The sequence below is a fragment of the Pelodiscus sinensis genome, chromosome 1 (assembly GCF_049634645.1).
Source record: "Pelodiscus sinensis isolate JC-2024 chromosome 1, ASM4963464v1, whole genome shotgun sequence".
Lineage (NCBI taxonomy): Eukaryota > Metazoa > Chordata > Testudines > Trionychidae > Pelodiscus > Pelodiscus sinensis.
In genome coordinates, this window is record NC_134711.1 from 158,218,971 (window position 1) to 158,244,883 (window position 25,913).

The 25,913-nt window shown below is 52.6% G+C and overlaps 1 protein-coding gene across 1 annotated transcript in view; it reads left to right on the top strand.

Moving 5' to 3' along the window:
• LOC112544763 (uncharacterized) overlaps positions 1-25,249 on the top strand; it is an 89,199-nt gene extending 63,950 nt beyond the window's left edge. Inside the window, exons 4-5 of the mRNA XM_075908818.1 lie at positions 17,665-17,733; positions 19,359-25,249. Coding sequence (XP_075764933.1) covers positions 23,374-24,609 — 1,236 coding nt within the window. The 5' untranslated portion in view covers positions 17,665-17,733; positions 19,359-23,373 and the 3' untranslated portion in view covers positions 24,610-25,249. The remainder of the gene's footprint in view (positions 1-17,664; positions 17,734-19,358) is intronic.
• The last annotated feature ends 664 nt before the right edge of the window (positions 25,250-25,913 follow it).

Here is a 25,913-nt window from a genome sequence, read left to right on the forward strand (position 1 = left end):
GACTGCTTCTGCAACCCAACTCCCTCTCAGATCCTGCACCCCATCCCTATCCTACTTGCTGGCAGCCCTATCTTGTGCACTGTACCCCTCATTTTTGTCTCTACCCCAGAGCTTGAGGAGATCCTTAAAATCCACTAACTCCAGAACCCCAGAAAAGTAAATCTCGTCTATGGGAAGCCCGGAATCTCAATCCCCTCCCACCTTCTCCTCACCCCATGAGGCTGGGGCACCAGGGGAGTGAGGTGTCTCAGTTGGGGCCACATCAGTGAGCACTGGGAAGTTTTTTGCTTCTTACTTATATGGTCCCCAAATGATTTTTTCTGTGTGTCAGTGACCCCCAAGAAAAAAGGACTCCCCACCCCTGCCATACATAAAGAAAACATTGAAACCTTTTGGGTTGGACATAATATTTAAGTTTATTTAAAATGAAGTTTAATAGACTAACATGAGAAAGTTAAAATATTTGATCTGTTTCATAATTTCAATTAAACCATTCTTACTAGCTGCAGCTGCTTCAGAAAATAAGATCACAGTACCCAACAGGGTAGTTCTCAACCCTGCCCCTTCTGCCTGAGGCTCTGCCCCTTCCAAGTCAGCCTGTGGCCATTTCTGAAATTTGTGAAGTGGCCCCTGTTCCAAAATTATTGCCCACTCCAATCTACATGCATTTCCCCTTAATCCCAGTGGCTCTGCCAGTCAATTTTTCAGAGGGCTGCAGCCAGATCCTGGAAGCTACCCCTGCTGTGGCTCTACAGGGAAATTGGGGGGTAGCTCCTAGGACCTAGCATGAGCCAGGACTGAACTGGCTGCCTGCCTTCCAGCTCCTTAAAAATGCTCTTTGTGCAGAGCCACAGCATGGTATCTGCTGGACCTGGCCCACGCCGGGATTGAGTGCTTGCAGCACTAACCCACTTCAATTAACTTTTGTCGACTACATGATTAAGGAATTAAATGTTTCGTAACATCCCTAAGGTAGTACTATGAGAAAGAATAAGAAATGAGGCCTATACGATTTCCTTCTCATTTGTATCCTGTGACAGCATGAAAATCTTGAGCTAGGTTTTCCAGCCAGTGGCAAAGATGATCTGTGTGTTGTAATTGTCCTTCCTACATACAGCCGCTATTGTGGTTGGAGGAAATGTTTTCTAAACCATGCTTCTCAGTGCTTTGCTTTGTGAGGGACACTCACCCAAGTGCTCTCCATCTCTTCCTTGATCTGATTTCAATCTAATGTTATTAGTGTAAAACTTTGTATACCAGAAAACTGAACTAGTAGAAAACCTAATTTTCTTCAGAGTAGTTTGTATTATTTACCATTTCTCATGGGGGCTGCCTCATTAGCCCTGCCCAAATATTAGGACCCCATTTTGCTAGGCACTGCTCAGAGGCCTGACAATTTAAAAGGGTGCAAGATGCCTGAACACTGTTGCAGTAGCTCTGCCAAAAAGTATCTCTTACATAAGAACAGCCATACTGGGTCAGACCAAAGGTCCATCTAGCCCAGTAGCCTGTCTGCCGACAGTGGCCAGCGCCAGATACCCAAGAGGGCGTGAACAGAACAGAGAATCTTCAAATAATCCCTCTCCTGTCACCCATTTCCAGCCTCTGACAAAGGCAAGGGACACCATTCCTACCCAGCCTGGCTAAGATTACTGGGCCCCAGAACCTGTATATCAAAAGCATATTTGACTCAAGAGATGCTGCTGCAGTTTTCCTCAGAGCAGGTAGCCTGAGTCTGGTAAAGGGAGGTACAGTATAGCTGCCCTGGGGCTCCTCAGAGTGGGAGGCAGGTCTGGGCTGGCCCAGGGCTCCTTTGTCTCCTGGGGTTTCTCCAGGCAGGGGGGAGGGGACTTTTGGCTCTGGCTCAGGGAGGGAGACAGAGGGCACATTGATTTATGCTGTGGAGCCCACCATTGCTATTGGTGGGTCAGCACAGAACATATAGACAATGTCTTCCCATAACAACTTACTAAACAAACATTTTATGTTTCTTGTCTCCCTATTTTATTTTTGGACTATTGTCCTGACATGTAGTCAATCTGCTGTACCCTGGGTCTAAGTACTTGCCGTTGCTATTTAAAATCTCCTTATTCTACTTTCAGCCTCTAACACAATTTTATATGCAGAACTAGTGAGTTTTATTATGAGTAAAGAGTAATTCAATCTTTTCATTTTTTTTAAATCTTCACTCTTACAACTGTAGAGGAAAGGACATAAAATCACACAATGATAATCTATTTGTGAGACTAAAATGAGAAACAGTGCAGTTGTATGACATTCACATTACACATCCTAACATAGCCATCTTCTCATCTGTCGTGGCTTCCATATATAGAGGATAGAAGAAATGTCTAATCTGGCAGATTAATAGACCTCTCTCCTGATAAAGATAATTTTGCTAACATTAGGTCAATGCTCACAGCTTCTTTTACCCTGTGTGACAGGGTCAGGCCAGGGAGCTGCTGCAGAGAGGCCTATTTGAAATCATGGGATGGTGGGCGGGCGAAGCCCGCCCACCTTCTAAAAGCCCCTCCCCAACCTTATGGGAGGGACACTGGACCCATGTTCAATTGATTTCTTGGGACAAATAATGACTAAAGGATCAAGAAGTGCGGGCTAGAGGTTCAAAATAAGGGAGCCGGATGGAGACACCGAGCAGAGAACCCCGGACAGCGCCCACTGCTCCTCAAAGCTGTCGATGGAGCCAGTGGACGCCGCCCAGAGGAACTCTGCCCGGATTCGTGACACAAGGGAGGAGCGGAAATAGGCCCCACAGTCGCAGAGAACCCCCTCGTCTAGCATCCTCCTCCTGCTGTTGTAGATGGCAACTTTCGCCAAGGCCAGGAGGAGGTTGACGAGGAGGTCTCGCGACTTTGTGGGGCCACGGATTGGGTGTGCATAAATAAAAAGGTGAGGGGAAAAGTGCAGCCAGAACCTCAATAAGAGGTTCTGGAGGAGCCGGAATAGGGGCTGCAACCTGGCGCATTCAAGGTAGGCGTGCGCCAGGTTCTCCCTCACGCCACAAAAGGGGCAGGTGTCTGGGATAGGGGTGAACCGCGCCAAGTACACGCCCGTGCTCACGGCTCCGTGGAGGAGCCGCCAACTGATGTCCCCGACGGGCCGCGGAATTAAGGTCGAATAAACGCTGGCCCATCGGGGTTCCCCACCCTCCATGGGTCTGAGGTAGTCCCGCCACTTTGTATCGGGGCGGGACGCGAGGGTGGGGAAATGCAAAGCGTGGAGCACGAGCGTGTACAGCTGTTCCCTGGGCGCGGTCCGGAAACAGACCGGCTGCAGATTTTGCAGCCGGCTGGGGGTCCAAGGGTGGGGAGGCCGGGGGGGCCCGCGGGACAGGGGCCCAATAAAGAGGGACGGAGGCTTTGCAGGAGGGGAGGGGCGGAGCGTTCCCTCTCGCAGGGCTCTCTGTAGGAGATCGCGAGCGGGCTGCGACAAAGCCGCCTTCACCTCCTGGAGTAGGCGCAGGGGGGTTCGAAGGGTGGAGAGCCCCATGCGCTGAGCGAGCGCTCGGGGATCCACCCAGTCCCCCCTGTCGTAGTCCAGGAGGTCCCCGACCATGGTGGTTTCTGCCAGGATCAGCCTCCGGCGCACCGAGGGAGACTCCGCCACCTGCACGCACAAGGCTGGATTGTGGAGCAGGGGCTCCGCGATGAGGTCTGCTCCCTCGGAGGCCACAACGGACCTGGTCGCCAAGAAGAGCTTCCAGGTCTGGAGGAGGTCCTGGTAGAATTCCGGCAGTTCTGAGAGGTCTCGCGGAAGACCCCTCGGGTGGATAAAAAAGAGCTGCCGGTCGTATCGGAGCCCTCGGAGGCGGCGGAGGAAGGCGTGCCCCAAAATGCTCCATGCCGGACTACCTGCACTGAAGAGGAGTCTCTGCAGGGCCTGGAGGCGGAAGGTCCGGACCTGGCTGCGCACGCAGACCAGGCCCTGGCCCCCCTCCTCCAGGGGGAGGGACAAGACCCCTGCAGAGACCCAGTGCAGTCCCGGCCAAAGGAACCCCAAAGCTGCCCTCTGGAGCTTGGCCGGGACCTCCGGGTGCGGGCGCAGGGTGTTGAGCCGGTGCCAGAGCATGGACAGGACCAGCTGATTGAGCACCAGCGCCCTCCCACGAAGGGAGAGGCACCGGAGCAGTCCTGTCCATCTCCGCAGCCGCTCACCCACCCTGGCCTCCAAACCTTGCCAGTTTTCCGGCGGAGAAGGATGCGTGGCGGATAAATAGACGCCCAGATAGAGCAGCGGACCCGCGCTCCACCTGATGGCCTGAAGCGCGGGTGGGAGGGGGCCGGCCCGCCACCCGTCCCCGACCACCAGGCCAGAGCTCTTGACCCAGTTGACCCGGGCGGAGGAGGCTGCCGAGTAGACGGCTTGGCAAGCCTCCACCCGCGCCAGGTCGCCCGGGTCCCGGACCACGAGGAGCACGTCATCGGCGTACGCCGACAGGACCAGCCGCAGCTCCGGCTCCCGAAGCACCAACCCCGTCAACCTCCTACGGAGGAGACAGAGGAAGGGCTCGATCGCCAGAGCGTACAGCTGGCCCGACAGCGGACACCCCTGACGCACCCCCCGCCCGAAGCTGACCGGCTCGGTCAGGGTCCAGTTGAGCCTGACCAGACACTCCGCGAGGGCGTACAGCACCCGGAGAAAACCCACAAACCGGGGCCCGAAGCCGAAGGCCTGCAGGGTGCCCAGGAGATACCCGTGGTCCATCCTGTCGAACGCCTTCTCCTGGTCCAGGGACAGGAGGGCGAACGACAAGCCATCCCTACGCCCGAGCTCCAAGAGATCCCGGACCAAATACAAGTTATCGAATATACTACGGCCCGGGACGGTGTAGGTCTGGTCGGGATGGATCACGTCCGCCAGCACGGACCGCAGTCGCAGCGAGATGGCTTTCGCTACGATCTTGTAGTCCGTGCTGAGGAGCGAGACGGGACGCCAATTCCGTAGGTCGCGGAGGTCCCCCTTCTTCGGCAGCAAGGCGAGCACCGCTCGCCTGCACGACAGAGGGAGGACCCCGCTCTCCAAGGACTCGGCCCAGACGGTGACGAGGTCCGGGCCGAGGACGTCCCAGAACACGCGGTAGAACTCCACGGTCAGCCCGTCCATGCCCGGGGTTTTATTGTTGGGCATGAGACGGAGGGCTTCCGAGAACTCGGCCAGAGTGAGAGGCAGCTCCAGCCGGTCTCGGTCGCCCGCGCTGACCGTCGGGAGCTCGGTCCAGAGCGCCCTGCAGGCGTCGGCTTCGGTCGGATCCGGGGAGAACAAACTGGCGTAGAAGGCCCTGGCCCTTCCGCGCATCTCCGCCGGGTCCGTGAGGGGGGTGCCGTCCTCCGCCAAGAGGCAGGTGACGTGCTTTTTAGCCCCCCTCCTTTTCTCCAGGGCATAGAAGAAACGGGAGCCGCGATCCATCTCCCGAAGGAGGTGGATGCGAGATCGAACAAAAGCGCCTCGGGCTCTGTGATCTTCCAGGGCCCGGAGCTCCTCCCGCTTCCCCCGGTACGCCTCGCGGAGGAGTGGATCCTCGGGGGCGGACGCCAGGCGCCCCTCCAGCTTCAACACCTCCCGTTCCAACTGCTCTATCGCCGCATCCCTCCGCCGGCTGGCGCCCCGGGAGTAGTCACGGCAGAAGAGCCGGGCGCGCACCTTCCCCACGTCCCACCAGCGCCGCGCCGAGGGAAAGGCGGGCCGCTGCCCCCGCCAGGCCTGCCAGAACTCCCGGAAGGACGCCACGAAGCCCGCATCCTCCAGCAGGCTATTGTTGAAGTGCCAGTAGGCCGGCCCCAGCCTCTCCGCCGTCAGAGAGGCTTTCACGGCCACCAAATGGTGGTCCGTGAACGGGGCCGGCCGGACGCTGGAGGAGTGGGCTCGTGCCAGATGGAATCGCGAAAGGTAGATGCGATCCAACCGGGAGTGGCTCGACCGCTCGTTCCCCACCCGGACGTAAGTGAAGGTGGTACTGTCGTCCGGGTGGTGGTCCCGCCAGACGTCCACCAGGGAGTGATGTTCCACGATCTCCCTGAGGACGTCCGCCGCGGCCTGGCAGTTCGCGAGTCCTACACGGTCCCGGTCATCGAGGATGGTGTTAAAGTCCCCGCCCAGGACCAGGCACTCGCGAGGATCCAAAGTGCCGAGGAAGGTGGCCGCCTGCTGATAAAAGGTGACCTGGTCCGGGCCCGCGTTCGGGGCGTAGACGTTGACGAGGTTCAACGTCTGCCCCTCCACGCGGGCCCGGACGTGCAGCAGGCGGCCCGGGACAACCTCGGCGGTCCCCAGCACCTCGGGCCGTAGGGCAGGGGAGAACAGGGTGACCACCCCGGCCGAGCGAGCGCTGAGGTGGCTAAAATACACCCCGTCCCCCCACTCCAGCCGCCAGCCAGCCTCGACGGCTGGAGTCGTGTGGGTCTCCTGCAGGAAAACCACCGAGTACCCCCCCTCCCGGAGGAAGGAGAGCACCCGGCTCCTGCGGAGACCCGCCCTACAGCCCCGGGCGTTCAGTGTCGCGATGGTGGCGTAAGTCATACTGAGGGCTGGGGTGGATCCTTGCGGGCAGGTGAGTCGGCGGCCCCCCGCGGGCCCGGCAGCAGACCGCTCCCCGACCCGAAGGTCAGGAGAGAGTCTCGAAACTTGCGGGCCCGGCGGAAGGCCGCGTCGTCCTGCCTATCGGCCCCTCTCCCCTGCTGCAACAAGGCTCTAGTGGCCTGAAGGATGGAGTGAAAGTCCCCCCAGCGCTGGAGGGCGAGCTGCACCTTTCCTCTTGCCCCGCGGTTGTCCGCGAGGAATTGGCGCAGCTCGCTCCTCAGCGCCGAGGGGGAACCGGGGTTTTCCTCCGTCCGGGCCCCCAGGTGGAGCTCACGGGCCGCGGAGGCGGGCAGACAGGGGTCCGATCCCCGCCGCTGCGCCGACACGGCTGGCGCCGAGCTGCCCGCCCCCAACCCCGGCAAGGGAGGAGGCGGCGGAGGGAACACGGCAGCCCCTAACAGATCGGGGACTGGGGATACAAAAACAACCCCCCGAGGGCCGCCCATAGCTAGCGGGAATGAGACGGCCCTCGCGGGGGTGGCACTAGCGGACATTTGGGGAGGTGGTAGGGATGAATCGGGTGACACGACTGGGACCGGGATGGGAAAAGGGTGGGGGGACAGCAACGGAAGGGTGTTTTCCACGGTAGGGGTGGGGGGGAGGGTGGGCTCTAGGCTGGACGATGGGTCAGGGTTGGGGGAAGGGGCAGACATAGGGGTAGGAGAGGGATCGGGAACAGGGGAGGGTTCGGTACTGGAGATGGGTTCGTAAAGGGCAGGAACAGAGGTGGGGGGAGGATCGGGACGTGGGGGGGCATCGGAATCCCAGGCAGGGTCTGGGAAGGGGTCCCCCGTGGCCGTTCCACCAGACTGCGGTGTCTCTCGAATGGGGACCTGGGGGGCAGGATCAGGAACAGGAACGGGGGGGTCCGCGCCGACGCCGGGCTCAGATGGAAAAGCTAGTATTAGTGCCTCGGCGTCGGCCAGTATGGTATCTTGTGGTGGGCCCCCAACGGGAAGGGAGGATGACCGCCCCACCCCGGTTACTGGAGGGGGGGCACCCTCAGCCCCTGGACTCGGTCGCTCGGCGCCAGCTGTCGCCCCGGGGGGCTCGGCAGCATCCGTTCCGGCGCTCGAGTCGGCCGGGCCAGTGGGCAGTATCAGGGGTGCCCCGAGCGTGAGGATGGGGTCGGCCACCTGGGACACGGGGTTGGGGAGAGGAGGGGGCGGCGCCACGGAGTCGCCGCCCAGACCGAGGCCCGCTGGCGGAGGGTCGTCCTCCCCCTGGGTGAGCGGGGTCAGACCCAGGGCCTCGATCTCCTCAAAGATGGAGCTCAACTCCATCCCCTCGGCCCCGGAGCCTTCCCCTCCGGCCACCGAGGTACCAATTACCTCGGCGGGGACGGAAGGGGGGGCAATTGGAGCCTGGGCCGGGGGGGCTCCATCAGAGGCCTCCTCGTGGATAGGCTCCTCAGGGGGGACATGGTTGTCCCCCCTCGCTGCCACGGCTTCCTCGGCCGGCGCCTCCTGCTGACGCTCGCCGGGGGGGATTTTGACAGCGCTGGCCCCCCTCGGGATCTTTCGGGGGGCCTTCCCGCCCTCCGCATCGGAGGGGGGAGAGGAAGCCCGCGAACGGCGGGCTTTGCGCTTCCCCCGGACGAGCGTCCAGTCCTCCGAGGTGGAGGTGGAGGGCTGGTCAGCAGGGGCAAGGCTGGGGGGCACGTTTGATTTTCGGGGAGGGCGTTGTGGCAAAGGAGGGAAGGAGGGGGATACCTCCACCTGGGGAGGGCCCTCTCCCTTGCCCGGCGGCAACCGCGCCACCCTCTCCTCCTCGGGCCCCGCAGGGACAGATTGAGTAGAGGCGGGGCCCGCCTGCCCGCTCGGGCACGTCGGAGGGGGCGCCTCCGGCTCCCGAGCAGGGCCGTCGGTTGGAGGAGGGGCGGCCGCGGAGGCCAGACTACCAGGGGGACTGGCGGTGGTGGGGCCAATGTCCTCACGGACCCCGGAGGTCCCGGACGCCTCCCCCGACCGGGCCAAGGGACAGTCCCTCCGGACGTGCCCCGTCGCCCGGCAGAGGAAGCACCGGGTCTCCCCCGAGGAGTAGTGGACTCGATAGAGAGCCCCCTGGTAGGGCACCATAAAGGACCCCTCGAGCGCCTCCCCGCCACGCGCCGCCGGCGGCAGTTGCAGCTGTACCTGCCGGCGGAAGGATAGGACGTGGCGGAGGGCGGGGTCCTTGCAGCCCAGCGGGAGAGGGCTGATGGTCGAGATGGGCTTCCCCAGAGTGGAGAGGGAAGGTAACAGGGCGGCATTAGGGAGGAAGGGCGGGACGGAGGTAAGGACCACCCGTACGCCCAGGTCCTCCAGAGGTTCGAGGGGCACGTGCACGCCCCCCACCGCCAGGCCCCTCTCCACCGCCTCCTGGGCGGCGGCCTCCGAGGCAAGGAAGAAGACCGCCTTGCCGTACATCTTAGAGGCCGCCACCACGGCCGAGGCCCCCACCACCCTCGCCATCGCCCGCACGTAGGTTTCCATGTGGGGCGAGGCGGCGACCAGGAGGCAGCGGACGCCGTGCCTCCTGGTCATGGCGGGAAAGGGGCCCCGGCCGCCAGGGGTGGAGCTGGAGGCGGTAGTCGGGGCGGATGACCCGGCACGTGGGGGGGCGGCAGCGGCCACCTGGGCGTACGCTCTGGGGGCTGGAGGTGGAGCGCCCCCAGAGCCGGTGGGGGGAACAGCAGAGAGTGGGGGAGCTGCAGCCGGTGTCGGGGCTGCAGCGGGCGGGGCGGTTTTGGCCACGGAGGGGTCAGCTTTCCGGGCCGGGCCCTTGCCTTTCTTCCCTCCCCGGTTTTTCTTGCCGGCCGAGGCAGAGGATCCACCTTTGTCAGGGGGGGCAGTGGCCGTGGCAGCAGCAGAGCTCGGGTCGGGGGTAGGGAGGTTGGCCGCAGCGGTTGCCTGGGCCGATGGCTCTGATGGGACCAAGGGACTATCAGGGACGGGGGTCTCCTCCATCCTGGGGAGTGGGTAGAGGGAGGTGCAAATAGCAAACTGTGGGTGGGTGAGGCAGGGGTTAACCACTCCTCCCCACCAAACAGCAGGCGGGGGCGGAGGGCATCAATGGAAGGAGGGGGGGGCTGGAAGAGGGGCGAGGGCACTGGGTCCGAGGAAGGGCAACCGTAAGAGGGAAGGGTTAGCAGCCACTCCTCCCTGCTGAGACTAGGGCAGAGGAGGAGGGCGCTATTGCAAGGGAAGGGGCACGCGAGGGAAAAGGGGGGGGTACACAATTGGGGAGTGGGAGAGGGAAGGAGGGGGAGGGGGGGAACCAACCACTCCCTCCCACTAACTGATTTCAGGGAGGGAGGGCTCTACCAGGGGCAGTAGACTGGAAGCCTAAGAGGCCAGCGACCTGTCCTCTCTGCAAGGCTGGAAGCAGAGGAGGAGGGTGCTGGCAGGGCAGGCAATGAACAAGGTAATGGGTGCAGGGCGGGGGCCGGCTCCTCCGGCTGCACTGGGGTACAGGAAGGACTATGGGCTGTTGAGGGGCAGGGGTGATGTGAAGGAGGGGTGACTAAAAAGGGGGAGGGGCACAAGCGCTCGGGCAGGGGGCAGAGCTCTGGGTGGGGCTACAGGACTTCTGGGGGGGTGGGGGAGGAGGGGCATCGGGTTAGCAGGGCAGGATAGGGCAGTAGGGACTGGGAGACAGAGCACTAGCTGAATGTGGGCGGGGCAGGTGAAAACAAACTGAAGCTGAGCTAGTCAGCAAACTGAGGAGGGGAAAAGGGAACGGAACTGGCTAACAGAGTGGGGAGCAGGGCAAGGAAACCAAAGGTAAGGGGAGGCCCTAACCTGACACTGCTGAGGGAAGGGGGCCAAGTCCAAGGGGGGGGAGGGAGCTCGCCCACGAGCGTTTGTGGGAGGCTCAGTCCTCGCCCACTGCCGCAGCAAAGACAGTTCCAGGTGGCACTAGCAGGGGGAACAGCCAGCCCCACCGAGGGGCGCTTCCTTGGTGGTGCAGGGGTTGGTGGAGGGGGTTGTGGGGCGGGGTGGTATGGGAGGGGGGGCAGCTGGACTAGGGGGAGGGCTCTATGCCTCTCCCCCAGCCCCCCTCCTGGTGTCTCTGTCCACCACCACCCCAGGAGCAGGTAAAAAGCTCGGTTCTTGCAAACAAACCCCCTCCACAGTCCAACCGGCAGTCCTTGTCCTCCTCGGTGGGGTGCAGGTAGTCAGCAGCAGCAACAGCAGGCGGGGAGCAGCCAGGTGGGGCAGGCCTCCGGGTGGTGGGTGCTGGTGGGGTCCTCCTTCTCCGGAACAGTGGAGGAGGGGAGAGGAAGGGCAGCCGGCAGGCCCCCCCTCTCCCCTCAGGCAGCAGCAGCAGCAGCAGCAAGTGGTGGTGAGAAGCAGCAGCAGCAGCGGTGGCTGGAGCAGTGTCCAGGGAAGCAGGCCTCAGCAGGCAGGAGGGCGGCTGGGTGGGTGGGGAGGGCTCCGGCTGGTGCAGGAGCAGGAGCGGGAGCGGGGGGAGAAGGGGGAGAGCAGCTTCTGCACCCTGCTGCCTCTCCTCCTCCTCCTTCCCAGGAGTTGCAGTGGGGCAGGGGAATGGCACCCACAGAACCCGAGTGCAGAGAGGCGAAAAGGCAGCCCAAAAGGGAAAAACTCCTGTTAGAAAAGCAGAGAACTGCAGCACAATTAGGTGCAGCTGGGAGGGAGCTGGCTCAGGCAAATTGGGGCCAGCTGACTTCTCTGCTGACTCTCTGAGGGCCTTTAAAAGCCTCATCAGTTGGAGGCTAGAGAGAGGAGTGAGAGGACGAAAGGAAGGTGGTGGAGAGGCAGAGAGGAAGAAAAGGAGAGAACAAGTTGGACCAGCATTAGGTAAAGGCAGCAGGGGAGGGAGCCTGTGGGCCCCTGGCTTGGGCTCCCTACCACTGAGACCCGCTGCAAAACCCCAGTAGTGGCTTGGAGAAGAGGGGCCCTTGCCACACGTGGTGCCAGGAGTGGGATATTTGGCTGTGAGGCCTCACAGCAACCCAAATCTAGCTAAGTTGGCCCCTCGCAAAGCAAAGTACCCATGGAGGACCTGGTAAAAGCACTGGTGCAGGCCACGGCAGCTCAACAAGAGGCTACTCGGGTGCAAGCAGCTGCCCAGCAGGAGTCGGTGCGGCTCCAACAAGAAACCAACCAGTTGTTGATGAGTCAAGTAGCCCAGGACAGGGCCACCCTGCAGGAGGTGGTGACCCAGCTGAAAGCCCTGACAGTCCAGGTACGTGATCAAGATGGGGTTCGACCCTTGCGGGCCAATTTCTACTTACAGAAAATGACAAAAGACGATGAGGTTGAGGCCTACCTCTTGGCCTTCGAAAGGACAGCTTTGCGGGAGGCCTGGCCTCAAGCTCAGTGGGCCAGCATTCTAGCCCCTTTTCTGAGCGGGGAAGCCCAGAAGGCATACCTTGACATGGCAGAGGAAGCTGCATCCGACTACCCCCAGCTGAAAGCAGAGATCCTGGCACGGGCTGGGGTCACGGTCGCAGTGAGAGCCCAGAGATTTCACAATTGGCGATATCGAGATGACCAGGGCCCCAGAACTCAGTTGTTTGATCTGGTTCATCTGGCCCGGAAGTGGCTGCGGCCCGACATCCACAACCCCGACAAGATTATCGAGGTGATCGTTCTTGATCGGTACATGAGGGGTTTACCCCCAGACCTTCGGGAATGGGTGGGCCAGAATGACCCCACGACATTTGATGAACTGGTGGCTCTCGTTGAGAGGCGATTGACAGCTAAGGGACTTTCCCGCAGCCCCAGAGTCGAGGTGCAGCAGAGCAGAAGGTCCACCTTCCTCCCAAGGACCCGTGCCCCTGAAGTTTCCGACCGAGTCCAGACAGGAAGAAAAGAGGCGGAAGAGAGGCCGGGACGGGCAAGAGACCTTGGGGTCTGGACAGGAGAGGGCCAGGGATCAAGACCCAACAGCCCAAAACGAAAGGGGCTGTCCCGCCCAGGTTATAGGTGTTATGCCTGTGGGGAGATAGGGCATATTGCGGTTCAGTGCCCTAACATAGACGAACCTATGCAATGTGACCTGGGGAACCTACAAAGTGTTCTAGTTAACCTCGTAGGGGTAGCAGTGGGCCCCCATCAGTATACCCAGCCCGTGAAAATGAATGGGGTAGAAACCACTGCCTTAGTAGATTCCGGGAGTGCGGTTACATTGGTCTCAGGGAAGCTAGTGGGGCAAAATCAGCTGACTCGAGCCAAGTACACTGGAGTATCTTGTGTACATGGGGATACTAGTTATTACCCCACCATCCCTGTGGAAATAGAAGTACAAGGGCGGGTTACAGAGGTAACCGTGGGGGTGGTCCCAAGGCTCCCCTACCCGGTGGTCATTGGGCGAGACTTCCCCAGGTTTAGTGACCTACTACCACGGGACTGGGAGGAGGAGGATAGCTCCCTCCCAGCCTTCCATGAGTTCTCCCAGGACCTGTTCTCGGTGCCTGGGGAGCCCCGGAAAACCCGACGGGAGAGGAGGGCCTCAAAGAAATTGGGGACCATGATCTTGACCCAAGGTCGGAAACAGACACGGGTAGAAGGGGAGGCCTACCCAACTACTAGAGCCGAAGCCCCAGGACAGGATGAGCCTGAAGCAGGGCCCAGCTCATCAAGGGAGGAAAGGGGGCTAGGTTCCCTGGAGCCTGAGCAGGTGAAATCCCCAAGGGAGACCTTTGGGCAGGACCAAGCCAATGATCCACTGTATCAGAATATCCGTACGGAGGTGGTTGAAGTTAATGGGGTCCCAGTGGAGGGGAGGAACAAGGGCACGGGGCCCTTCTATATAATCAAGGGGGATCTTCTTTATAGGGTAGTTCATATACAGGGCCAAGAGGTGGAGCAACTCTTGGTACCCCGGAAGCACCAGAGGGCAATACTGGAATTGGCACACAGTCATCTATTTGGAGGACATCTAGGGGTGGATAAGACCCTGGACCGCATTCTTCGGAGGTTCTTTTGGCCTGGGATCTATGTAGAAGTCCAGAGGTATTGTGCTTCCTGCCCGGAGTGCCAACTACATGGGCCCCGACCACACCTGAGGGCCCCGTTAGTACCCCTACCAATAATTGAAATCCCCTTTGAACGGATCGCTATGGACATAGTTGGCCCACTAGAGAAGTCTGCCCGGGGCCATCAGAGCATACTAGTTGTAGTGGACTATGCTACTCGATACCCAGAGGCAGTGCCCCTACGCAACACCCTATCCAAGACCATCGCTAAGGAACTAATTCAAATATTCTCTAGGGTAGGGATTCCTAAAGAAATCCTAACGGACCAAGGGACCCCCTTTGTGTCCAAGCTTATGAAAGACTTGTGTACCTTGCTCCGCATACGGGCCCTGCGGACCTCGGTATACCATCCTCAAACCGATGGTCTAGTTGAACGGTTTAACAGGACACTAAAAAGTATGCTCAAGAAAGTGGTAAGCCGGGATGGCAAAGATTGGGATATGCTACTACCCTACCTCATGTTCGCAGTAAGGGAGGTTCCCCAAGCGTCGACTGGCTTCTCCCCGTTTGAACTTTTGTATGGGCGTAACCCACGGGGCATACTAGACCTTGCTAAGGAAGCCTGGGAGGAACAGCCTAACCTGGGGAGAAATGTAGTTGATCATGTGCTCCAAATGAGGGACAGGATAGCCAGAGTCACCCCCATAGTGCGGGAGCACCTAGAAAAGGCACAGGAAGCCCAACAGGTCTATTACAACCGGCGAGCAACTGCCCGGAAGTTCCAGGTGGGAGACCGGGTGATGGTGCTAGTGCCGACAGCGGAGAGTAAGCTCCTAGCCCAATGGCAGGGGCCATATGAAATAATAGAAGCAGTGGGAGAGGTAAACTATAAGGTTCGCCAGCCTGGCCGGCGAAAGCCTGAGCAGGTATATCATGTCAACCTGCTAAAACCCTGGCGAGACAGAGAAGTGGCCTTGGTTGTGCTGGGGCCACCACCCCAAGGGGAAAACCCACCAAGGCAGGTGGGAATATCTCCCGAACTGACCCCAGACCAACAGGCCGAAGCAGCCGACATGATTGAGAGGAATCAGGATGTGTTTTCGACAGAACCGGGTAGAACTACGGAGGTTTACCATGACATCATCACAGACCCCGGGGTGAAGGTGCACGTTAAGCCATACCGGATACCTGAGGCAAAACGAAAAGAGGTCCAAGCTGAAGTGGAGAAAATGCTGAAGCTCGGAGTCATTGAAGAGTCCCATAGCCAGTGGTCTAGCCCTATTGTTATGGTGCCCAAGCCAGATGGAAGCCGGCGCTTTTGCAATGACTTTCGAAAATTAAACGAAGTATCCAAATTTGATGCCTATCCCATGCCAAGGGTGGATGAACTCATTGACCAACTGGGCAAGGCCCGATTTCTATCCACCCTCGATTTGACTAAGGGTTACTGGCAGATCCCCTTAGCACCAGGGGCCAAAGAAAAGACAGCCTTTTCAACTCCGGAGGGTCTCTTTCAATACACGGTCCTCCCTTTTGGTTTGCATGGGGCTCCTGCAACGTTTCAAAGGCTCATGGACAAGCTGTTGCGGCCTCATGCCAAGTACGCAGCTGCCTATTTGGACGATGTTGTGGTCCACAGTCCTAACTGGGACACACACATTGAAAAAGTAGAGGCAGTATTGGAGACATTAAGAAGAGCAGGACTTACGGCGAACCCCGCAAAGTGTACAATTGGACTGGCCGAGGCCAAATATCTTGGGTATATTGTGGGAAGGGGGGTAGTGAGGCCCCAGCTCAACAAAGTGGATGCAATACAGAATTGGCCCCGACCAACCCGGAAAAAGCAGGTCAGGGCATTCTTAGGGTTGGTGGGGTATTACCGCAGGTTCATCCCCAACTTTGCCTCCAGGGCCTGCCCTCTGACCAACCTGACTAGAGCACGTGGTCCCGACATTGTAAAGTGGACCATGGAAACGGAAGAAGCTTTTAAAGATCTCAAGAATGCCCTCTGTGGCAATCCAGTTCTCATAGCCCCTGATTTTAAGAAGGAGTTTATCTTGCAGACGGATGCCTCCGAAGTAGGACTGGGAGCTGTATTGTCTCAAATGGTGGGAGAAGAGGAGCACCCAATCCTGTACCTCAGCAGGAAGCTTCTGCCGAGGGAACAAAATTATGCCGTGGTAGAAAGAGAATGTCTTGCAGTAAAGTGGGCCATGGAAAGCCTTCGCTACTACCTTCTCGGGCGGAAGTTTACCCTGGTCACCGATCATGCGCCTCTGCAGTGGATGCACCGAAACAAGGACAGAAATGCGAGGGTTACCCGATGGTTCCTGTCCCTGCAGCCCTTCCACTTCCGTGTGCAACACAGATCAGGGACCCAGCATGGGAATGCAGACGGGTTGTCAAGGGTGCATTGTTGTCCGACCCAAGTAACCCAACCCCATGGGGTTGAGCAGAGGGGGGGGATGTGTGACAGGGTCAGGCCAGGGAGCTGCTGCAGAGAGGCGAAAAGGCAGCCCAAAAGGGAAAAACTCCTGTTAGAAAAGCAGAGAACTGCAGCACAATTAGGTGCAGCTGGGAGGGAGCTGGCTCAGGCAAATTGGGGCCAGCTGACTTCTCTGCTGACTCTCTGAGGGCCTTTAAAAGCCTCATCAGTTAGAGGCTAGAGAGAGGAGTGAGAGGACGAAAGGAAGGTGGTGGAGAGGCAGAGAGGAAGAAAAGGAGAGAACAAGTTGGACCAGCATTAGGTAAAGGCAGCAGGGGAGGGAGCCTGTGGGCCCCTGGCTTGGGCTCCCTACCACTGAGACCCGCTGCAAAACCCCAGTAGTGGCTTGGAGAAGAGGGGCCCTTGCCACACCTGTTTACCCATTCCCCTCCCTGCCTCTATGAATTGATAATCACTCTCTTATCAATTAGTTTGCAGAACTTGAGCCTCGCTGAGAACTGTGCCCTTCATTTCTTCAGGTCCTCTCTGGTGGGCTAAATTTCCCAATATAACTATTGACACTCAAATCTTATTGATATGGACAATATCCCAGTAGTGCTGAAATTATTAGAAATCATGGGATTTAAGTACTACAAAAATGATACTATAGTGTGGCCAGGTTTCCCGGGTAGCAGGGTGGCCTAGTGGTTAGGTCCCAGAGCTAGTGAGGGGTCTGGGGTATAGGACTTCCAGCCTCTTATCGGAGTCTGTTCCTTTAGTTTGGGATGTGGCCCCAAGAGTTCAATTTCCCCCTTCTCGGTGGAGTTTTCTTTCTGGTTCTTCCCCTTTGCACCAGGGGGAGGAGTTGGAGGCTTGCATCCTCCTGCAGCCAGCCCAGCAGACAGCTTTGGCTCAGGTCCCGTAGACGGCAGAACCAGCTCCTGCCTTTTCGTTGGTCAGCCCCTAACTGAGCTAGGTCCCCTCCTTTTATTCTCCCTCCAGGCCTGGCACTGGCTGCAGGTAAAACGGGGCAGGGCAAAAAGGCCTTTTTTAGCCCCCCTGTACTGCCAAGCCCTCCTCTCACTCCCTCACATATCGCCTATGTTGTTTCTTTAGTATTAGAATATAGAGCCAGATTCTCATCTGGTGCCACTTGGCATAATGTCATTTAAATAATGAGAGCAATGCTAATTAACAACCACTGAAAACTTGGCCCTTAGGTTCTACACATTAACAAGTGAAAGGTTATTTTAGAATAATTCTAAAATTTGTTTCCTGAGACCAAAGGGTGAGTAGTTTTTTTTTTTCCTTTTTAAAAAGGACTTTATTTATACTTTATTGACTTTTTCAGAATGGAACCCTTCATTTAAATGTTGTTTATATAATGATTACTAAATGCTTTTCCATCTGTTTCTCATTCTGGCTTGTAAAATATCTTCATTTTTTACTTCTGTCTACACACACACACTAATTTGCAGTAAAATATTCTTAGTTTTTGGCAATTATTAAGACAAAGGAGCACATGTGTGACATTATTAAAGCATCATCAATGTACAAATTAGTTACCTTTATCCATTCTCGATCTGCATAATCCATGTTCCCATGTTTACAAATCCAAACGAATTCTATGCAGCCCAGATCTAATTAATTTTGGATTAGCCTTCCAGACACATGTAGTGCTGATCAAAACAATCTGCATCCTCTCTTTTCTGATTAGGGTGAAGCCTGACCCCTTGAGTATTCTGTTCATTTGGGGATGTGCTGGAACATGAATATCAACAAGCAGGTTAATGTCTTTTTTTCTTATACCCAGCATCCTGATTGTGTTAGTAGAAACCTTGGGACTGTAGGTAATGCCAGAGAGCAAATCAGGCTCAGGCAGACCTCAGCAGAGATTGATATTTGGCCAGACATTTAATGAATCCAAGATAATACATAATGAAAATCCACTGAAATGTCTTGAGAGCGGGCATTTTTATTCCTATTTGTTCCTTACTTTTTTTTAAAATGAGAACCAGCTTGAAAAAGTAAATAAAAACTGTGAAGTCAGCTGCCACTAAATGTCAGCTCATTTAGTAATGAGGAGTTTATATTAGTCACCAGTTATTTGGTAACATTTTTACATACTGTTTAAAAAGCACCAGGACTTCTGCCATGTATTAACAATTCAAGCTAACAACACAAGCCAAAATAATTGTAGCACTTTCCTCTAGTCTAAGCCAAGAAAAGAGAGGGTGAGGGGAGAAATTACCCCAACCATATATCACAAGGCACACATTCTAACCCTCCACCAGTTCTTCTGTGTTTTGTAATGCTAATTTCTCTATTTTTGTCATTTAAATTGGGAAAATATAATATCTTCATTTCACACAAATTAATTTAAATATTGAAAATCAAACCAAGTCAGAATTGAGGCCCCTTCTCAATATAGCGCTATTTCCTTGCCTAAAGTTAAGCTTGTGCCCAAGTGTTTGCACCATTCAAGCTTTAGGGTAAAGTTCACTTCTGTGCAAAGAGCATGTACAAGTCTCGAGGCACCATGGAATTCCCATGTACTCTTTGAGCGTGGAACTTAATGTGGTAAATAGAGCCCTGAAATTTTACAACATTAAGCTCTGTAGAAAGTTGCAATTTAAAAAACCAAGTTTTTTAAAATGAAATATATATCAGTCAATGTGTTCAGTATTACTCTACAACCTTTCCTACAATTCCTCTCCCTATATTGTGAATATTCTTGCATAGCGGTGGAGGGAGAAGATTTGTCCGTTTGCACAAAAGTGACCATGTGATTGAGTTTAGAGGAGTGCTTTAATTTAGGATCAGTGCTGCATATGAACTGATCAAGAGAGCTACAACCTTACCCTGGCATTTTAAACAGCAGGGCACCCTATTTGGCACATCTGAGAAGGCTTGATTGTTCTGAGATTACGAAGACAAATGCACTTTTCTGGGAAAAGGTCTTGTAGATGAGACTTTAAAAGCGTGCACTAAAGATGCCATGACACATCTCAGAGGAGTAAAAATTTACTCCAGTGACAGCATTTTTTCCCCCTCACACAATTTGCCTAATGACCTAATTCTATGCCTAGCCTCTGCACCCTAACCCAGAGATAGCTGCATATGAGTGGTGCAGTCGCTAGAGACCTCTTTGGGGCTAAGGATACAAAGTGATTACATTTATATAATGTTTTTAAAATGATGTCCAAATAGCCATGATATAATTTAAAATACCAAATTTGCATCCAACAGGCTAATTAAAACAGTTGATGCTCTCAAAAGCAGAAGCTTGCACACTTCATTAGACTGTTTCCTTAACTAGCCAATCAGGCTTGTTTTTTAAACAGGAGCAAGTAGGGGTGGGAAGAAAGGCAGTTGAAATGGGTAATATGTCCAATCTTCTCTTCTTTTCAGGTTTTATTGGCACTTGGGAGTCAACGTGGTGCCCCGGAGTGAGGGATGGGAGGAAGCATCCTGAACATTCAGTAAATACTATAATGAAATGATTCACTGTTGGCAAAGAGCTCTCTCTCAGCAAATAAGGTCTGCAAATAACATCTTTGAGAAGGCCATAATCCCAGCCACAGATGATAATAATCAGCCTCCCAGTCTGCAGCCGCCAGGGAGAGAGATAGTAGGTAGGGAAAGAATGTTTTGCCTCTGAATGCAGATTAGATCTTGTTGAGCTGCCCTTCCATTTTCCCATCAAACCTTCTTCATTATCTTTATCACTCAAGCATGTTCTATCAAGTAGAGGGCTTCTCCACTCTGACTTAGGGTCACCTGATGGGTCACCGATACCAGTACAAGCCTCTAAACAGCTTCAGGAAGACAGTTGTTGTCAGTGATTGAAGGGCTTTTCCTCCTTTTTATAAAGCCTCGTTTATCAGGCTTCTGGATAAATCTCTGGTTTTTATACTCTTAGCCCGGCTACATAGAATGTACCATGACAAGGGAGCTTTATTTATACGCCACTGGGAAAAAACCCATTGAGCTCCTTTTTCTTTTGTGCACCTTGTTAATGAGTTATTCTCCCAGGTTGGAAATTTACTGATTAAACCAGTGATACTGGTGTCTTTGATTGGTGATACGTCAGTAACCCTGTCAAATGAGACATTGCAGATCTTTCCCCTCTATACCTCAATTAAGCATTGCTTTTGTTAAACACACAAAGGCACCTGCTAGCCAAGATGCTTTACTTTCCTGACTCCTCACATCTCTTCCTTGAGATTAAAGCCCTAGTTACAGCAGGTGGCATTATATTTTGCACAGCCTGTAAAGAATTGAATCCATCTGGGTGATGCTGAAAAATGGCTGAGCCTCAATACTTTTAAAAATCTGGCACCTCAATACTTTTAAAAGGTACCTCAATACTTTTAAAAATCTGGCACAAAGGTCTCCCGCCTACACACACTTAAACAGCTGGTTCATTTTACAGACATGTATAATCCCAGTGTGAACTCAGTGGAACTAGTAATGTGCAGAAAGTTAAGCACATGAGTACATTTTTTGTAAGATATGGATCTAAGCACAAACTGCAGCTGTACAATGGAAATGAAGTGCCAGTATGAAAGAGAATGTCCATCCAGGCCATTAGAAGATGGAGGGTTAGGTACTTTTTCAGTTTACAGCGAGGAATTTTTTTCCCTCTAAGTTTGAAGTAGCACTTTAAATAGAAGAAATTAAGAAACAAAAAATGCTGTGAAAGCTGTCTAGAGTAATACAATATCTAAAAATAAACCTGGGCTGGTCGATAGTGGTCATTCTTCCTTAATCCTGGCTGTTGTGACCCACGAGTGATGGCTGAAAAGAAAAGAATAGGATTGTTTGGGTCTGTGAGCTATAAAGCCTGCTCATCACTGCCAGGCTTTTGCTTTTGGAAGTGAGTTTTCTTTCCATGCCTATCGCACGTTGTATCTGCAGTAACTAGAAGAAAAGATGGTAACAAACTGCCTTGCTCTCTTTCAAGAATATAGTTCCCATCTAAAGCAGAAAGACCCATATCGCTTCTCTTTACACAGCCACCTGATGGATTAGAGACATGTTATCCAAGATCCTTGGAAATAATTGAAAACCATTGCAATTAAAAATGTTTTATTACAATAAAAAAAATCCAAACAGCAGAACTGAAATGCCATAATTACATTAGGCCCCATTGTGTGAGATGCTGTGCAGACACAACAAATGACAGCCCATGTTCCAAGGGCCATATTCATGCCTTAGTGCACAGAGCGGAAGGAAGGAGCAGAACTTTCCTTCAGTCTCCCCTGCTCCATCCACAAGTATGTCATAAACCCAAGACTATCAAAAAATATGTACATAATGCTGAAAGCACCAATTAATGAGTATTAGGGATTTGTCTGATGTAATGAATATTCACAGCAGGACAGGATACAACAATACAAGAATTTGTGCTTTCCTGAGGCCTTTCTGATTTCTGTGGGAGAGGGAATGAAAAAAATAGGAGTCCTTTTATTGACTGTAATAGGCATTGGGTCAAACCATCCAAGTACAATCAGGTATATTACAGTACAGTACAAATGGTCTAGAAAATGGCATGTGGTTACTATAGTGATTGATTTATTGTTTGTATTATGTAAACACTAAGGAGTCCTAATTCTGGATCAGGATGCCCTTGTGCTAGCTCATGTTCAAATTCAAACCTAAGGACAGTTCCTAGAAGAGTGCCATAGGTGTGTACAGCACCCTATTCCCTGAACAAAGACTCTATCCCTGCCTTGAGATGCACACCATCTAATCTGGTTACAACAGATGATAGCTGCAGCGGCACAGGAGCCGGCAAACAGAGCTGTAAACAGGGGAGTTTGAGTGGGAGTTCTGTTGGAGGAGAAGTTTGTATTTGTATTGTTTGTATGTGTAGAGGCTTGTAGGGGCAGTGTGCTGGGAGAGAAGCTGAGCCCTGATTAGGGGGCGGGGCTTCACTGATTCGGGGTCCTATAGAGGTAGCCTGCTAGTCAGGCAGCGGCATAGATAGCTGCAGCGGCACAGGAGCCGGCAAACAGAGCTGTAAATGGAGTTTGAGTGGGAGTTTGGAAAGGGAGTTTGGATTGTGGGACTTGTTTGGGGTTTGTTTTTGCTGTGGAGGGGGTGTTTTGGTTTGTTTTTGTGTTCACCGGTAGGATTTTGGTGAGAAAGTAGATAAAACACAGAAGCATTAGTGGCCATGGCCCAAGTAGTAGAGAACACAGGGAGGATGTTTGGATGTGGTAGCTGCGGTATGTACATGATTCTGGAGGGGGTACCTGAAAGGAGATTTGTTTGTATGAAGTGCCGCCTGATGGAGTTGATGGAAGAAAAGATCCGAGGACTGGAGATTCAGGTGGAAACTCTGGTCGAGTTTAGAAGGGGGTTTGAGCAGATGATGGAGCAAAGGCATGACGTGGCTGAAGGGGAAGTTTAGATATGCAGATGGAAGCAGGATCAAGGGCCTCAGAAGGGGGACTGCTGGGCAAAGAAAATGGACAGTGGAAGCATGTGACACAGAGAACCAGGCAGAGGAAAAGATGGGTCAGTGAAGGAAAAATAGAGCTCAAGAACAGGTATGTGGAGCTGGAGAATGAAGAAGGGGTAGAGCAGGTAGATAATGAAGATGGAAGGGTAAGGAAGAAGAGAAGAGTGGCTAGTCCCATAGATACAGGGGAAGAGTTTATGGAGACAACACCAATAATGAGCGTTAGGAGAATACAGGATGGGTTAAAGAGGGTTACAAGGGAAAACAGGAATGGCAAGGACTTGCAGCCAGAGGAAGCAAGAGATACACCAGAGAATTGCACTGTCACTAGGAAAAGGCAGGTCTATGTGATTGGGGACTCCTTATTGAGAAGAATAGATAGGCCTGTAACCAGAGCTGATCCAGAGAATAGAAGGGTGTGTTGTCTGTCGGTGCTAAGATACGGGATGTGGAACTGAGGTTGAAGAGGATTATTAAGGGAGCAGGAAGGAATCCATTGATCATCCTTCATGTAGGAACAAATGATATGGCTAGATTCTCGCTGGAACGAATTAAGAGAGACTATGCTAGGCTGGGGAGGACGCTCAAGGAAATTGAGGCTCAGGTGATCTTTAGTGGGATTCTGCCTGTTCCTAGAGAAAGGTAACTAAGATGTGACAGGATTATGATGATCAATAGATGGCTTAGGCAGTGGTGCTATAAGGAGGGCTTTGGGATGTATGGTCACTGGGAGGCATTTATGGACAGAAGACTATTCTCTCGGGATGGACTTCACCTAAATAGGGAGGGAAATAGACTTCTAGGATGGAGGCTGGCTCAACTGATTAAGAGAGCTTTAAACTAGGAATTTGGGGGAGACGGTTGGGAGATGTCCAGGTAATCTCTACACCGGATTTTGACACTGAGAGGGAGGAAAATGAAGTAAGAAAGGATTTAGCTGGGGGTAGGAGAATATACATGAGGAAGGGTAGGGTGGAAACTAGTCTAATAGGTCATACTGGAGGTACAACATCCATGCCAAAATGGGTAAAGAATGTGAGTGAGGCCAAACAGCAAAAATTAAGATGTTTGTACACCAATGCGAGGAGCCTAGGTAACAAAATGGAGGAACTAGAGCTATTGGTCCAGGAAATGAAACCAGATATTATAGAAATAACTGAAACATGGTGGAATACTAGGCATGACTGGAGTACAGGTATTGAAGGGTATGTGCTGTTTAAAAAAGATAGAAATAAGGGTAAAGGTGGTGGAGTCGCATTGTATATCAAAGATGAGGTAGATTGTAAAGAAATACAAAGTGCTGGAATGGAGAAGACAGAGTGTGTTTGGGCAAAAATCACATTGGGGAAGAAAACTAACAGATCCTCCCCTGGGATAATGCTTGGGTTGTGTTACAGACCACCAGGATCCAATTTGGATATGGATAGAGGCCTCTTTAATGTTTTTAATGAAGTAAATACTCATGGAAATTGTGTAATCATGGGAGATTTCAACTTTCCAGATACAGACTGGAGAACAAGTGCTAGTAATAATAATAGGGCTCAGATTTTCCTAGATGTGATAGCTGATGAATTCCTTCATCAAGTAGTTGCTGAACCAACAAGGGGGGATGCTATTTTAGATTTGGTTTTGGTGAGTAGCAAGGACCTCAGAGATGAAATAGTTGTAGGGAACAACCTTGGCTCAAGTGATCATGAGCTAATTCAGTTCAAATTAAATGGAAGGATAAACAAAAATAAATCTGAGATTAGGGTTTTTGATTTTAAAAGGGCTAACTTTAATAAATTAAGGAAATTAGTTAGGGAAGTTGATTGGACTAAAGAAATTATGGATCTTAAAGTGGAGGAGGCCTGCAATTATTTTAAGTTAAAGTTGCAGAAGCTGTCAGAAGCCTGTATCCCAAGAAAAGGGAAAAAATGTATAGGCAGATGTGTTAGACCAAGCTGGATAAGCAAGCATCTCAGGGAGGTAATTAAGAAAAAGCAGAAAGCATATAAGGAGTGGAAAATGGGAGGGATCAGTAAAGAAAACTACCTTATTGAGGTTAAAGCATGTAGGGATAAAGTGAGAAAGGCTAAAAGTCAGGTAGAGTTGGACCTTGCAAAGGGAATTAAAACTAATAGTAAAAGGTTTTATAGACCTATAAATAGGAAAAAACAAAACAAAAAAAGAAGTAGGACCGCTAATTACTAAGGATGGAGTGGAGGTTAAGGATAATCTAGGAATGGCTCAATATCTAAACAAATACTTTGCTTCGGTCTTTAATGTGGCTAATGAAGAGCTTAGGGATAATGATAACATAACAAATGGGACTAAGGATATGGAGGTAGCTATTACCATATCCGAGGTAAAAGCCAAACTTGAACAGCTTAATGGGAGTAAATCGGGGGCCCCAGATAATCTTCATCCAAGAATATTAAAGGAACTGGCACATGAAATTGCAAGTCTATTAGCAAAAAATTTTAATAAATCTCTAAACTTAGGGGTTGTACCATTTGACTGGAGAATTGCTAATATAGTTCCTATTTTTAAGAAAGGGAAAAAAGCGACCCGGGTAACTATAGGCCTGTTAGTTTGACATCTGTAGTATGCAAGATCTTGGGAAAAAATTTGAAGGAGAAAGTAGTTAGGGACATTGAGGCTAATGGCAATTGGGAGAAATTACAACATGGTTTTACAAATGGTAGATTGTGCCAAACCAACCTGATCTCCTTTTTTGAGAAAGTAACAGATTTTTTAGATAAAGGAAATGCAGTGGATCTAATCTACCTCGACTTTAGTAAGGCATTTGATACAGTATCACATGGGGAATTATTGGTTAAATTGGAAAAGATAGGGATTAATATTAAAGTTGAGAGGTGGATAAGTAACTGGTTAAAGGGGAGACTATAGCGGGTCATATTGAAAGGTGAACTGTCAGGTTGGAGGAAGGTTACTAGCGGAGTTCCTCAGGGATCAGTTTTAGGGCCAATTTTATTTAATCTTTTTATCGCTGACCTTGGCACCAAAAGTGGAAGTGTCCTGATAAAATTTGTGGATGACACAAAGTTGGGAGGTATTGCCAATTCAGATAAGGATCGGGATATCATACAGGAAGATCTGGATGACCTTGTAAATTGGAGTGATAGCAATAGGATGAAATTTAATAGTGAGAAGTGTAAGGTTATGCATTTAGGGATTAATAACAAGAATTTTAGTTATAAGCTGGGGACACATCAGTTGGAAGTAACGGAGGAGGAGAAGGACCTCGGAGTCCTGGTTGATTATACGATGACTATGAGCCGCCATTGTGACATGTCTGTGAAAAAGGCTAATACGGTCTTAGGATGTATTAGGCAAGGTATTTCCAATAGGGATAAGGAGGTGTTAGTGCCATTATACAAGGCATTGGTGAGACCCCATTTGGAATACTGTGTGTAGTTCTGGTCTCCCATGTATAAGAAGGATGAATTCAAACTCGAACAGTTACAAAGAAGGGCCACTAGGATGATCCGAGG